This window comes from Apostichopus japonicus, chromosome 5, assembly GCF_037975245.1.
Source record: "Apostichopus japonicus isolate 1M-3 chromosome 5, ASM3797524v1, whole genome shotgun sequence".
In the NCBI taxonomy this organism is placed as follows: domain Eukaryota; kingdom Metazoa; phylum Echinodermata; class Holothuroidea; order Aspidochirotida; family Stichopodidae; genus Apostichopus; species Apostichopus japonicus.
Genome location: NC_092565.1, coordinates 2,900,616 through 2,914,909, shown reverse-complemented (window position 1 = coordinate 2,914,909; position 14,294 = coordinate 2,900,616). Strand labels below are relative to the sequence as shown.

The 14,294-nt window shown below is 36.5% G+C and overlaps 1 protein-coding gene across 1 annotated transcript; it reads right to left on the bottom strand.

Moving 5' to 3' along the window:
* Window positions 1-1,169: 1,169 nt before the first annotated feature.
* LOC139967300 (synaptobrevin homolog YKT6-like) lies at window positions 1,170-12,619 on the bottom strand. Its single transcript, XM_071970958.1, has 8 exons — window positions 12,443-12,619; window positions 8,741-8,944; window positions 8,276-8,358; window positions 7,608-7,708; window positions 6,864-6,968; window positions 6,166-6,231; window positions 5,300-5,401; window positions 1,170-4,221 (listed from the first exon to the last, which is right to left on the bottom strand). The coding sequence occupies exons 2-8, from the start codon at window positions 8,842-8,844 to the stop codon at window positions 4,186-4,188; spliced, it is 597 nt and encodes a 198-aa protein (XP_071827059.1). The 5' UTR covers window positions 8,845-8,944; window positions 12,443-12,619; the 3' UTR covers window positions 1,170-4,185.
* Window positions 12,620-14,294: the final 1,675 nt, after the last annotated feature.

The window sequence follows — 14,294 nt, the reverse complement described above, 5'->3', positions numbered from 1 at the left end:
ATCAACCATACAACTACAAGAGTCCGCGTTTATTTGTTATTAGTATCAAAAGGGTTCAATACTATCCATTAAACCCAGTGGCGTAGGTAGATAACCCGGGAGGGAGCTCGGTTGTATTTAAGTACTTTAGTACGGTATATAAACAGACCCGTCATGGGAAGGGTCTATGGGAGGGATTAGGTGAGGGGTCTATGGTTAGGGTCCTGGGGAGGGGATATGGGAAGGGGGTTGCCTCCTCTTCTGGATATTTTTGTTTCGATAAGAATATGCTGCAAAATGGTGCCATCGTCACCGTCTTTTCAACTAATTATTGTCTATAACAACTTTAAAAGTTACCAGTGTGTACAAATTTGTGTGCACGAGTAATAAAATAATAACAATTTGGAAGAAAATTTTTAGAAAGTGGAGAGGACGGGAAGGGAGGAAGCACACGTCCCTATACACCCACGCAGTGACTACGACCCTTTATAAACGTTATCAACATATTTTCAAAAATATAATGCGGGTGTTTATCAGAGGTACACGCTGATTTCTCACATCTCTATATTACTACACCAGGGATTTGTTATCTATCCTGACAACTCCCTGATTACATGACCCAAATGGAGATGTGATTTGATTGAAGATGAAAATCAAGTTCCATCCAATGCACAGAACTTTGACTTAAGTGTCAGTCACTGAATCAAGACTCACTTGTTATATCTTGCTATGCTAAATATGGCTAAAGATGAAAAACCTTTTGAGAAGCAGATCACAAAGTGCGATAAAAACCAAGTAACCTAACCCAGCATCATATATATCATGGCTGTTAAGTTTTCTTTTACCTTTTTTTTTTCTTTTTGGTTCTGGCCGTTCTTTTTTCGTCCCGAAATATCTGGCTGTTGTTGCGATAGGAAATTTCTGACTTTTTTATCTCAAAAGTTCCCGCTCTTTTTAATATTGCAAAATTTCGACTATTTTCATCTCATACATTTCGAATACTTTCTCGATATTTCAATCTTTGCTGGAAACTTTCGACTACTTTATATAAACCTTTCGAATACTTGCTTGATGGTCTATATCGATACTTGCAACTTGTTTTTCAAAATTTCGAATTTCTGCATCATAAATTAGTTTTTAAAAGTAAACAGAGACTGTAATGAAAAAAACAAAACACAAGAGGCACAAAATGTACTTGTTTCTTGTAGACATCAGATTACCTGTTATCCATAGGTACATTGAATAAGAAATAAATATGGTTTATTAAAAAAAAAAAAGTTAAAAAGGAGAAAACCATTTCACCATTACTTGTATGACTGTATAGCATTTCATAGCAACACAAATTGTCAGCAATCACATTTGGAGTAATACTAATACCAGATTTGACCAAGCAGTATTTCTTTCAACCTTTCAAGAGGTATTTACCAGATTCCATCTCCCACACATAGATGATTGGTCTCTGTGGTGTTTATTCTGGACATGGATAAGGTTCTTGTACACACCAAGTATGAAATTAAAAACATATTTTTGTGTCATTGTGTTGATAAGCAAAGTGTGTCACATACATACATCATGACACTCCACAACCATGACCATCAGATAAATTCTTTTTGCCTCAAGCAGACTCTAATGCACGTAGTTGTCAACTACCAGACTAGAGATGTACATCTCTCACTCTTTCATCCCATGGACCATCTGGATAAAACATACTCATTTCATTAACCATCATGCGTCCAGAAGGCCAACAACTATGTGATCAATAGTACTATGTCAGCACAGAACTAACGATCAGTTTAACTTAAATGATCAGGAAACCTACACCTTAGTACACAAACACCCCTCCATACGGGCTAGGAAACTAAACCTAAGTTCGGAAAGTAACCATTCACCAAACCTTAATCGGAGCTAATAAATAACCACTTGAGCCAGCTGGTGATGACCTCTATGTAGGGCTAGTAACTGGCAAAACTGACCTCAAGGGAGAGCAAGGAAAGGTAACATTACCCGAGGTAAGGGTTTGTAATTAGTAAATTTATAAGTGTTGGATCAAAACTGGTAAAACTTCCTCCACATATTCATGCATAAACTATGCTATTAGGATACAAGCTAACTCATTTCTACCTTTGTTCTAATAAACTGTATTTAAATTAAAGTATCTAACAATTCCATACCTTCAAGTTCAAGTCATGCTCATCCATCACAGAGGGACTGTGATATCATATTAAAACTAGTAACACTAGCTTTTGAAAGTTTCTTCTATGAAATTTACCATTTCCCAGCTAATATAAAGATTTCTCAAGTTTTGATAAATACAATTTCAATAGACTTTCAGCATGCATTCATAGCAATAAAGCAGTTAAAGCAAGCAAGCATAAATGCACATTCCTGATAAAACTGTAAGAGCATATTGAATGAATTCAACTATTTCCTTTACGATTAACGAGAAATGGCTTTAGTGACGAAAACTCAACAATTAAGTGATATCTTTGATTTTAAGATTTAACTAGGATAACTACTGGTGCCTATTTTCTGGTTTATTGATATTGTCCTTCGTCTGTAATAGATCAAACCATTTGTCCTAACTCCTGTTATTTTCATGTAAAGTCTAACTGAGACAAACAGCAAGAGTTTTAATACTTGAGGAGAGGGATGTCCCAGATATATCATTATTTTATTTTGATGACAGATGTCTTCAGCTTAAATGCAAACTCAAACCAGTCCATGATAACTCTCGTACTATAAACATATGTCCTTGACAGGGACAGAAACCAGACTGCACAGTCACAAGACCTTGCCTTCACCAAGAGAACTACTGAAAGTATTTATCTCACATATATTAATATCTGTTCTTGCATATTTGCTGCTACATATGAAAAATTGAATCCATAAGAACATCTTTGGGAATCCTCAGTGTTCAGTTCCTACATCTCGAAAATCACTTTCATACCTTTTTTGTTCAGGAGTCTTAATACTATTGTAGAATGAGACAAGAGTGCCTTATAACAGTGTACCACACACATGACTAAAGACATCATGCATTTAATATGATGGCCTTTACCTGCATTATCAGGCAAGATTCATTAGCAATGGATAAGTAACAGAGTGATAAATATGATGTGGTATACCAAGTAATACTGAACATGCTAAATCTGCAACTTTAACTGTCCATTTGTTATCAATATTAATATTTATTTCAAAGGCAGGTTTGCTTGCAAACCAAGAGGCTTTAACAAAATCCTCACGATCATTTAGAGTATTAGACACAGCTAATTTGTTGAACCCACATAGCAAAGTCATGATTTTATATACATATTTTGACATTATTCCAAGACCCTTTAATAGCTTAAGTGCTTATTGACAAAAACGAAATAGGCAGTAGCCGAGTTTCGGGTAAATTTGTATGAAAATAATATTACTTCACGACCAATATCAATCTGTTTCTTTGGGTAACCAAGCATGAATGACTGACATTTACCAATTTCTCAGAATGTAACATCTATGTGAGCACAAAGTTTTATGGCACAAACCACCAAACAAGGGAACGTTTTCGGAGTGCAAGACATACAACTTGTGCAAGCATTGATCACCGTGGAAACATTGAAATCCGACATAGAACACAAGTTACTTACCGTCAGAGTGAATTAACACATAAATTTGAAAATGATACATTTACATTATCTTCATTAATTGCATTTTGTTCAATTTACCCTATTTCAGACAAAAGGGAACAATGTGATTCCAAGGTGGAGCTGTTGTAGATGAAAAGGTGCATAATTGATCGTTCCGAGATGGAATCACGGTGTGAAATTAAATATTCTTTGTTCTTCATTTGTCCCTTCAAATTGATTGGATATCTCTGATGCTCCACTGATGCAGAAATGCTGGTGAACTGTATGACTAAAACAAGTGCCCACTAGCAGGGAGTGATGTACTCATCGTCATGATAGCATTTGGCAGCAACAACAACAAGAGGAATGAGTACATCTCCTGACTAATCAATTGGTGAAAGATTGCAAATGACATTCACTAGTCTCTCTGTCCTCAACACATAAGACATCCTTGCTTGATATCTCTCCACACCAGAGGCAAACTGCGCGGTTTCGACGTTCCTTATTTAGATATTCAATACCGACTTGAATATAGAGTTTTATATCATCATGCAATTGTGCAAAGTGCATTAATCAATATCGTGCTAACCAATGTTTATTACTGTATAACACAACAGGAATTGGTTTTCTTTGCCTGTAGAAATGGAAAACAGGAGAAGAAGAAAATAATTGCAAATGTAACTTAAATTAAATTAAAAAACAGGGCAAGAATATGTCAAACTTAGGAGCGAGATGATAGTAGAAAATAAAACACTCAGGTTTACCTTCTATTTAAACAGGATTATTTTTGACTATTTAAACAGTATTATTTTTTATTAACAACTCTGCTGTTCAGACAACCTTAAAAGAGAAGTCCATACACTTTTTAAAGACACCTTTAACTTTATACAACTTGTACTTTACAATTTGTACTTTTATACTGACAACTTATTTTACTTAAAAGCTGGATAGCATCACTCTGAGAAACACAAACTTGTGTAAAATTTCATCCAGATTATGATTGTTCACCCAAAAAACTTGGCAGTGCATCAAGAGGTGATGTGATGGTGCTTCAGACTTCAAAATGGAAACAATTTTTATGAGTGTACTACATATGCTGACTGCAATGACTTACAACAGCTGTTCTTTGGATTAACAGCCAATCAAAATCACCAGGAAGTCATGTAAGTTAGATTTCAGGTTAGACTGCTGCAATTGAGAACTGTCCAAGATAAACAACCTAAGATGTTCATCTAATTAAGTTTAGACTGATCGATCTATGTACAGTGTGTATCGATATGTCACACATGAGTGTGTGCAATATCTTCCATAGCGTGTGCAGGAATCGTGAAACAGGCTTTCCGTGGGTGATCAAATAAAGGCAGGTCAACTGAAACTATGCAAAATGAATGAGAGATGACAAAACACTGGAAGCTTTAACTATGTCTTATCAGGAAAAGGATTAAACTAGGGATTGAAACAGGACAATAGCTTTTGCTTTCAATTTATCCTTCTATATATTCAAAGAAACAGATAAAGATTTTATTTAGAAAGTTTCCCTAAATATGATACAGACATATTGCAGTTATATTCCAGTAGTTCAGGATTGTGTTGAATATAACTGGTAAATTTATCATGTTTCACCATTCACTAGGTCTATGTAACCATTTTGTTATTGCCCCACCTAGATAGATTATTTAAAGACATGTGAACAACATTAACCAGCTACTAACCGTCTTATAGAAGGCCTTAGACTGTGAGCTGAGGGCATCTGATTTCTCCACCAAGTCGTCTAATTTCTCGCCCCTTTCCAACATCGATTCTATCGTACCATGCTGAAGAAGAAATGACAAAGAAACAAACTAATGCCTCAAGTTCACCTGAGAACCTTGATCAGCTGGAGGTTGCTTGCAAACAGACAGCAAGGAAGAAAGGAAGTCAAGCTGCCAACAATGCGTTAGCTTCCCCCACCCCCCTCTCCCCATATCACTCCTCTTCTCATAGCTCTCTTCCACCCTTTTTTCTCACCACCTTTCTGTCTTTGTCCTTCTCCAGTTTATTCCCTACCCACTTCCCTTAATCCTCTCTTTGTCCCTCCACTGTTTATCTCCTACCTCTCCTCTTCCCCCTGTTGGTTTCTTTCTTCTCTCCATCCCTTGTCTACTAATCCCCTTACCTCTATCTCTTTTGTGTTCACCATGCTCATTAACCTATTTTTTATGGACCTTCTGTTACTGTTACTTGTCATTTAGCATCTGAAGAAGATCCTGCTAGGATTGAAACGTCAGGCCAACTTACTTTACACATTCTCTTACACAGGCTCTCTAGTGGATAAGCAGTTTGCTAACAGTTTTATTTTATTTTGAGCTTCCCAGCATGGATGAAAACAATCCAAAGTCTATTCTGATACATGCCTTGCAGTAATTGTACTGCAGTTTTGTTTATGTTTACACCCTGAATTAACGATGGCACTGAAACAAAACGATGACAGTAAACAAACAATGCCTAATTTAAACTAATATTTACACACATTCAGTCACCCTTACTCAGCCTCCAATGTGCCCCCTTTTCCCCCCAATCCATTCCTTATCTTCCTCACCATTATCACTTTTGTTTCATCTAGATCCTTCTGTAACCTGGTCATTGCATCAGCTTTACTGGGATCCTGTAAACAGAACAAACAGCAGTAACTGTAAAACAGCATCTTCATCAGGTTTTCTGAAGATAATAAAACTAGCATGGAAAACTGTCAGGACTAAAAGCTTTAAAGATGTCACAAATTGAGTTCATTTGTGACCACTGTTTATTGTTATGCACTGGAATCGAGACGGAAACAACTTTGAGGGAGAAAGTGAGAGATTGCACAACTAAAACTTACATATGAAAGCAAGAACAATGCAGGAAAGATTACAGAAACTAATTCCAAAGTTAGTTTACAGTAGTCTGATATGTTCTTAATCAATATTGATACATTTACTTAGTTCCTAGTGTGCATATCTTTTTAAATCTTTTCATCTTGAACTTTGGAATAAACTTCCCACTTACATTAAACCGGCTCCTAATGTCAACACTTATCAAAGGGAACTAAAGACTTATCTGTTCTCAAGAGCATTTCTTGACGCCAAGCAACACAGAAACTGAAACTAGTTGACTTTGGATAATAAGCGCTATATCAATTCTTTTGTTTGATTGATTGATGCTTCAGGTTTTTGACTGGGGGACTAATGAAACAACAGAAAAGTCTCACAATCTAGGTTAAAGAAAATCAAGTTAGAATGTAACAAAATGGAGGCAAACCTGGTACTCTGTTAGAAAATGACTGGCTCCAGTGAACTTTGCACCATCTTCAGGAATGGAAGGCCACGTCCCACTAGGAACTTCATTGGCAAATTGATCAAGAAGCTGTGACATGGATTAGAAATGAAACAGGCTGAATGCAGCAATAACAGACATAAAGCAAAAATGTCAAGACAAAGGAATATCAAACTGATGTCGTAGTTTGCGGTGCAAGTACAAAGAATTCACAAGATTTTGAACATACAAAAGCTGTTAATAGCTCAATGTGTAAGGCTAAGAACAAAGCTCTTGTATTCCAATGAAACATCATGATTTATGGTACAAGTTTTAGTCAGCCTTGTAGCCACTGTAAGGTCCGACAAACAGGCTCTGTGCATCTGCTGGAGTAAAGTGAGCTCTTTAATATACACTAGCTGTGTATATCTCAATGCAACAGACTTTGTCTTTGCTCCACTTTCTCAGTGTTTACAAGCTGTCATTACACATATAAACATAAATAATGCCACCAATTCCAATACATTGTCCTGGCTTGCATGAAATAACCAAAATTGGCATTTTTCTTAATAGTATATGAATAACAACCCACTGGTCCCCTTGTCCAAATATCATGGTAATGCAATTTGTGGTGACAGGAATTGTTAAAGTAGATGCAAACATGTGACATATCCACTAAGCCTGCTAAGAATTATAGCCCTGACTACCTTTCAGCATACTTAAGATGTCTTCCGTTAATGTAATGATTACCTTGTTCATGAATGTGAAAGCCACTCTTGGTGGGTACTCATGATCACAAATGGCCACACCGCCGAGGGAATCTGAACGGACGTATACATGGCAGATATAATCTGCAAGAACAAACCAGAAACCAAACATTAAGAAGCAGCACACACTACACCACTGACAAGCAAGTCAAGGTCTTATCGACTGATACCGCTGTGCATATCTAATAACCAATGAAGTACACATATAACTTGTGACAAACATGATTGTGATCATTTCTTTCACTATTAAAATTTCTTCAAACTCATATAGATCTATATTAACTGACCAGTATCATCAGTCCTTTACTCAAAAGAATGTGGTATCTTTCTAAATATCATTTAAGGACAAGTAAGCTAGTGCCTACTTACAATATGTCAAAGTTGCTTGCAACTTTCTTGTGTGCTATACTCAATTATTATGCAAAGCAGTGTCAACTGACAAATCATTACAGGGAATAATTCATCCAGTCCCACTGAGAACGCTAGACGCAAGATGGGAAAATTGCTCTAAGACTGCGAAGACATTTCTAGCAATTTTCCTACTCAGGAACCATAGTATGAATGTAACATCCTTCAAAACATCCAAACCAAATTATGTCGGAGGAATGCATGGAATTATGATTTCTGTTTCATTTAGCCAAGAAACTGTACCTTTTTCTTTTACTGACTGTCGGAGTCCAGGTTGGGTCCTTTCGACAACAATTTGACTTGTAAATTTCATAAATTCTTGAGCACTAGGGGAGGAAGAAAACAATAACAATTTAATGTACATCACATTAGCACTCACAAAAAAGGTACATATAAAGTTTAATTAGAGCTTTCCATTGCAGATATTTGATAGTGCCTGACGGATTGGATAACAATCTGCAATTGTCCGTTACTGTTTAACCCCACAACAAGTGACTGTTGTATATGATTCAAATAGTTCTCCAACTACTTTGTACTACAAAGGCATAACCAAAGTACACAATAGCCGATTGTTTGTAAATACCACCCAACTTTTAGGATTGATTACTTCTTTTCTAACTAGTAAAAGTGGAGACAACTAGGAGTGGAGAACAATTATCTATATACCAAATTCCAAACAATCTTTATAAATTCATCAAATTTCCTTACCTTGATTTTTGGAAGTAGCCAAAGGAGGACAAATCATAGGCTGATTTGAGAGTTTGAACTTTCGTTCCTCCTTTATAGAGGATACAGATGGCATGAAGCTTCATCTTGACCAAAATGCAAATTTGACAAAAACAGTAAGAACCTCCCTCTTTAAGCGTTAAAAATTGAAAATTGGATAAGACTTGTGACTATCTCGACAGGTCACTGAAAGAAAAGGAAAACAAGATTTCAATTATGTAATAAGCTGAAGGTTCTAAGAATCTGATCTACACACAAGCACCATACCTTATACAATAGAACAATAAAGTTTCTTGTTTATGCACTCAAAGACAAAAAAAGTTAAGCAAACTTTTCACAGTTTGACATCCGGTGGCCTCAAATGACCTACACCTAAATCTGTAGGGTTCCTCTACTTAATATGGGACATCCACATGTCAAATATGATATCCATCAAATCTTCCCCTCTTGAGATTATGTGTTTACAAGGTTTTCAAAGTTTGACCTGTGGTGACCTGGTGTGGCATTTGATCCCAGCCAAAAAAACATTAGCAACCGAGAACTCAATATGGTGCATCTGCATACAAAGTTTGAAATCCATCTAACATTAAAATATTGAGGTATCGCATTTACAAGCCAAAGCGTCTCATACACAATGATTCCTTTTGCTTTCAGAAAGGAATCAAAAAGCCTAGACGCATACCTCATCTTGACTCTAGGATAGGTCTCCAAAGTGGCCTTGTATTTTATACTAACATACCCCCCACAATATTGGAATGACAAGCCCAAAAAACATGAACATCACTATCAGTTAGGTTTACATCATTTTGATAATTTGATTACATTCTGCAAATAGATGAAAGTGTTTTTTCAATCAGTTAGTTAATGGATGTAATAGTTAGGCAAGCATCTCAATTGATCACAATAATTGTCTTAAAGTTAAGGAATTCCTGGTAGTTTTACCAAACTACATTATTTTTTATCTATTGTTTTGTTTTTCTAAGAAATTAATTAGCCTAATATGTTGTTACATACCTAACCTAACCTAACTGTTACCAGCCCTACTGTAGGCCCTGGCATTAGGCCAAATGGAAGTTGAATTTTAAGGGTAACACCCAAGCCTACATCATTTCAATCACAAGAAAAAACTTATAGCCTAAAGGATATATAGTTACTGTTAGGCCGAACAAAGTTAGGCATTCCTGGGCTACCCAGATGGTAAGGTGTAATTAGTGATTCAATATGCATGGTTTTAATTTTCAATTTAGACCTTTGGGTTATGTTTGTTTTCTCTCATTAATGGCCCTTTCTCAGCCTGGATGTCATATTAATTATATTTCAAAGTATATAACTGTGCCAAACCAATACCCCTGACAAATTACGCCAGTTAAGCTTATTTATTCTTGTTTGTCATTATAATACTGTGTAGATATAAGTTAACCTCATGTACTTTAAAAATGTTCAGACACATTTAGGTACATTGCATGCAACTGGGATTCCTGGGTTGTGTCCTCTTTTTCTATCTTACATGAATATTTGGGCGTAAAACAACATTTAATATATCCTGACTTTTGGGTAATAATATATCAGCAGTTACTTTTACGACGCTTAAGCGACCACAAATGTGGGAGAAACCCGCAAGGGCTTATGGATTACAATTAACACGTCGGTGGCTTCCAATTCAACATTTTAAATCAAATTTGGAATCTTTTCAATTTCAGAAAGTCATTTCAGATGGAAAACTGTAGATTGCTCTTGGATGAAACACCCACCTTACTATGACCCGGTCGGGTATCAAACCTGCAACCTCCTGATTGCTAAGCCTTATTGCTTCAAATGCCACTGCATTTATCCACTCGGCCCCAGCACTGGTACTTCCAATAATTGTAATAAATACTTGGAAAATACATTTACTGTGATTTGGCTATCTAGCTATTCCAATTTGTGCACAGAAAGGCACATAGTTTAAAGTCAAGCATTTCACTTATTTTGATTGTAAAATAACGCATATACTGCTTTTATTTTAACTTCAAATCTGTTACCAGTGAAAAGGAATTTATAGTGCTATGAGGACTGGAGTAAAAGTAATTGCTGAACTTTAATACGGTTATATTGTGAGAATGTCTTAAGATAGCAACCCTTAGGCTATTGAATAACTGTGAATAACTATAGTATTAGACAAGTTTTCAATTTTGGAAACCACTGAAGTACACCTGCACAAAGGCGTGTAATGAGTAAACAGTACAGAAGGACCTAGGCTATATAGTAAAGGCTTCATAATTGACGCAAACCTGTAATTGACGCACCTTCAATTATTACTAGCAACGATACAGCAGGCCACCTAAACATTTTGCAGTCAAGCATAATTACATATTTCATGAGTTTGAATCCATTTCAGCTATTTGCTGACCAAATTGTGGTATTTATTAAAGCAGCATTTTGCGTTTGGTCGCCGTTTTCTACTTTTTTGACATGTCCATCCATTTTTTTACATATATCAACCACAAAACAGCAAACTAAGATATTAGCCAAGTTTTTCCCTGTAAAACAACGTTAATTGCCGAGTAATTAAGGATATTTGCAGATAATGAGAAGAGTGTCCTCGACAAATTCCACAGTTAAAATTAATCGCATCCCAGTTCCGCCAAACCCACTAGTTTGAATTCAACCAATCAGAGATGCAGGTTTAGTTATGAGCCGTTGCTAAAAATAGATTCAAGACTTTGCGTTGGTACAACTGGGAGATGTAATGGAACTCTCTGGTACAACTGCCATATAGACTGTACACAATTAAGCTTGGTGTTGGGTTACGTATTGGTCAATGACGTTCGTAGTGTTTAAATATTCATATTATGGGCGAGGTTTATTGGGTTCTAACGGTAAATATCTTGGAGAAAAACAAAGTTGAAAGTTGCAAATTTTTCGACTTTTATGCCACCATATGAAGTAAGATTTAAATAGATAAGCTAGTTATGTATGTCATTATGGCATAGTGGAGTCAGTGAGGTTGAGAAAAATCATAGAAAAGGACGCAAAATGCTGCTTTAAGCTTTTAACATTCTTCCCCCAGTTTTACACGTATTTCGGACATTTGGAAATCTTACTCCCAAAAAACATCCAAAATTACTTCAATATGATACAACTACTCTCTGGGACCTGACCTATCTGAGCTTAGAGGTTCAGAGCATAGCAAACTGCATCCAAAGTCAATGGAAGTATACTTAGGCCTACACTACAGTTAGCTTATCGACGAATGTGTCAATTTAGGGGTATGAAAGAACTTGACACAGCAGACATTTAAATTCTTCTCAATTGTACATTGCGTAGGCACAGAACAATAAATATTTTGAGATCATTACATTTCTGAGGAACTACACATATGAAAAATGCATGCAGTTGAGTGATTTGGATTTTATGTTGACGAACATCGTCAATCCAATCCTTAAGTGCGTCAATTATGGGCCCACCATGCTACATAGTCCAGGCCCTACGCATATGATGTTCAACTTTGTCCTGACTATTATCCTAGTCCTAACCCATGGCTTGGGCTTGGCTAGTAAGGAAAAACTGGTAGGCCCCTTTGCTTACATTACATTTACAAAATTACAGTTAGGACTACACTAAGTAACTGTATGCCTAACTTAGGCCTGACGTAGATCTAGGCACAGGCTATGTGATATGTTTTTTTTTTAAGGTAAAATTTACCATTACAAAGTTTCACAATTCGCTAGTTTGGATTAACTTAATCCATGATATTGTGCGAATTGAGCTGGTGATCCTTTCTGCACGGACTTCAAAATGACAGAAAACAACGACGGAAACTGTTAGCCTCTGTTGGTGTATCGAGCTAGGAAGGGAATGAATAATTTTGTGCTTCTAAGTAATATATACGTCACTTGTTCTACGTATTTTGAAGTGTCACACAACCGTGTGGAATCAACATGGAACGCCGTTTTCATGACCAGTGCCTCAAAAACTACGCTATCATCAATTATTAATGCCAAACCCTCACTTACGTGGCCGTTATTTTTAGCATCCTTACTGAGGGAACTTTGCAAGACGCGGATCCAGAAGGGCAGGGGAAAACCCATTTTTAAATTCACGCAATCATTCAAAAGTAGGTATTAGTTCGGTCTTACGTCTAAGTAGTCTTCTTACAATCATGTTCATATGACAAAGGATAATGCATCCAAGTCGTAGAAATGCAGTATGCGAATCTATCTAAAATCCATAGCGAAAACACACCATGCAAACAACAGGGAGGGATGGAGGGGGGGGGGTGGTGATGCATGGGATGGGGCTTCAAAATCGCTACAAGATAATATGGATCCTCATAAATAGGTTTTCTGGTGGCCGAAGTTGGTTGCTTAGCAGATATGCTGACAATTTTCTGCAGTGAATATCGAAGGTGAAAACCACATCCTCATAGCATTTTTGATCGTGAAGCTATGAAGTTTTAAATTTTGAGATATTTTGTAAATGCATCTTGATGATGTCATCAGAGCACTCCAGGAGGAAATGTGTTTGTTCCTCTTTATAATTGGTGTAATTTATTCACAGAGGAAATATTTCTACAAAATTAGATACATTTGATGAAATTCTACAGAGAACTTAATCAGTTAAGCAAATGTAACAGGCTTCAATGATACATCAACAAGAGGATAATTATAGCCTAAGTGAAGCTTTTGAAGAGCATATGCCCAGATGACTGCCCAGATGAAGTTAAGGAAGTTAAGAGATGTAAAAAAGAGTACGGAAAGAAATTGGAAGATAAATTTGAGGGGGGTAATTCGAAAGCAGCCTGGCAAGTGATGCAAAGTATAACTGATTATAAAGGGAAACATAAAAGTGGACCTATTAGAGATGGACAAAAACTGGTTAATGACTTAAATGACTTTTATTGTAGGTTTGATGTGAGTAGCGATAAATTGGTTAATGCAGGAATTGATAAAAATTGAGGAATAGTCTCAATTGTGCTAACACTGGTAGTGACAGAGTTATTGTAAGTGAAACTGTTGTCAGGAAATATTTTTCTAGTGTTAAGATAAATAAAGCCACAGGCCCAGACGGGGTCCAAAATATGTTAATAAAAACATGTAGCTCTCAGCTAGCGCCAGTGTTCACTCCGATTTTCCAAAGAACACTTGATGAGGGCGTTATTCCCGAGATATGGAAAACCTCAATCATAATCCCGGTTCCTAAAACAAAAGTGGTCTCATGTTTAAATGATTACCGTCCGATATCACTCACGTCAAATATCATGAAATGTCTGGAAAGGGTGGTACTAAAACTTCTTCTAGCTGAAAAAGGTGTTGTTATAGATGAAAATCAGTTTGCCTACCAAAGCAAAAGAGGTGTAGATGACGCAATACTTGTTTACCTGCATGGGGTCTTGAAGCACTTAGACCAACCCAAAACGTCTGTGAGGTCAATCTTCATTGACTTCTCGAGTGCATTTAACACTATTAAGCCCAATATATTAGTACAAAAACTGTGAGACATGCAAGTAAACTATAACATCGTTCTGTGGGTCCTCAATTATATGCGTTGTAGACCT

Bases quoted from the DNA above. Each gene is read 5' to 3' on its own strand.
- LOC139967300 (XM_071970958.1), bottom strand. From the start codon at position 8,844: ATGAAGCTTCATGCCATCTGTATCCTCTATAAAGGAGGAACGAAAGTT. The intron at 7,709-8,275 runs GTACAGTTTCTT...TTGTTCTTGCAG, and splicing joins ACAGTCAGTAAAAGAAAAAG to ATTATATCTGCCATGTATAC. The intron at 6,232-6,863 runs GTTTGCCTCCAT...TTCTGTTTACAG, and splicing joins ATTTTCTAACAGAGTACCAG to GATCCCAGTAAAGCTGATGC.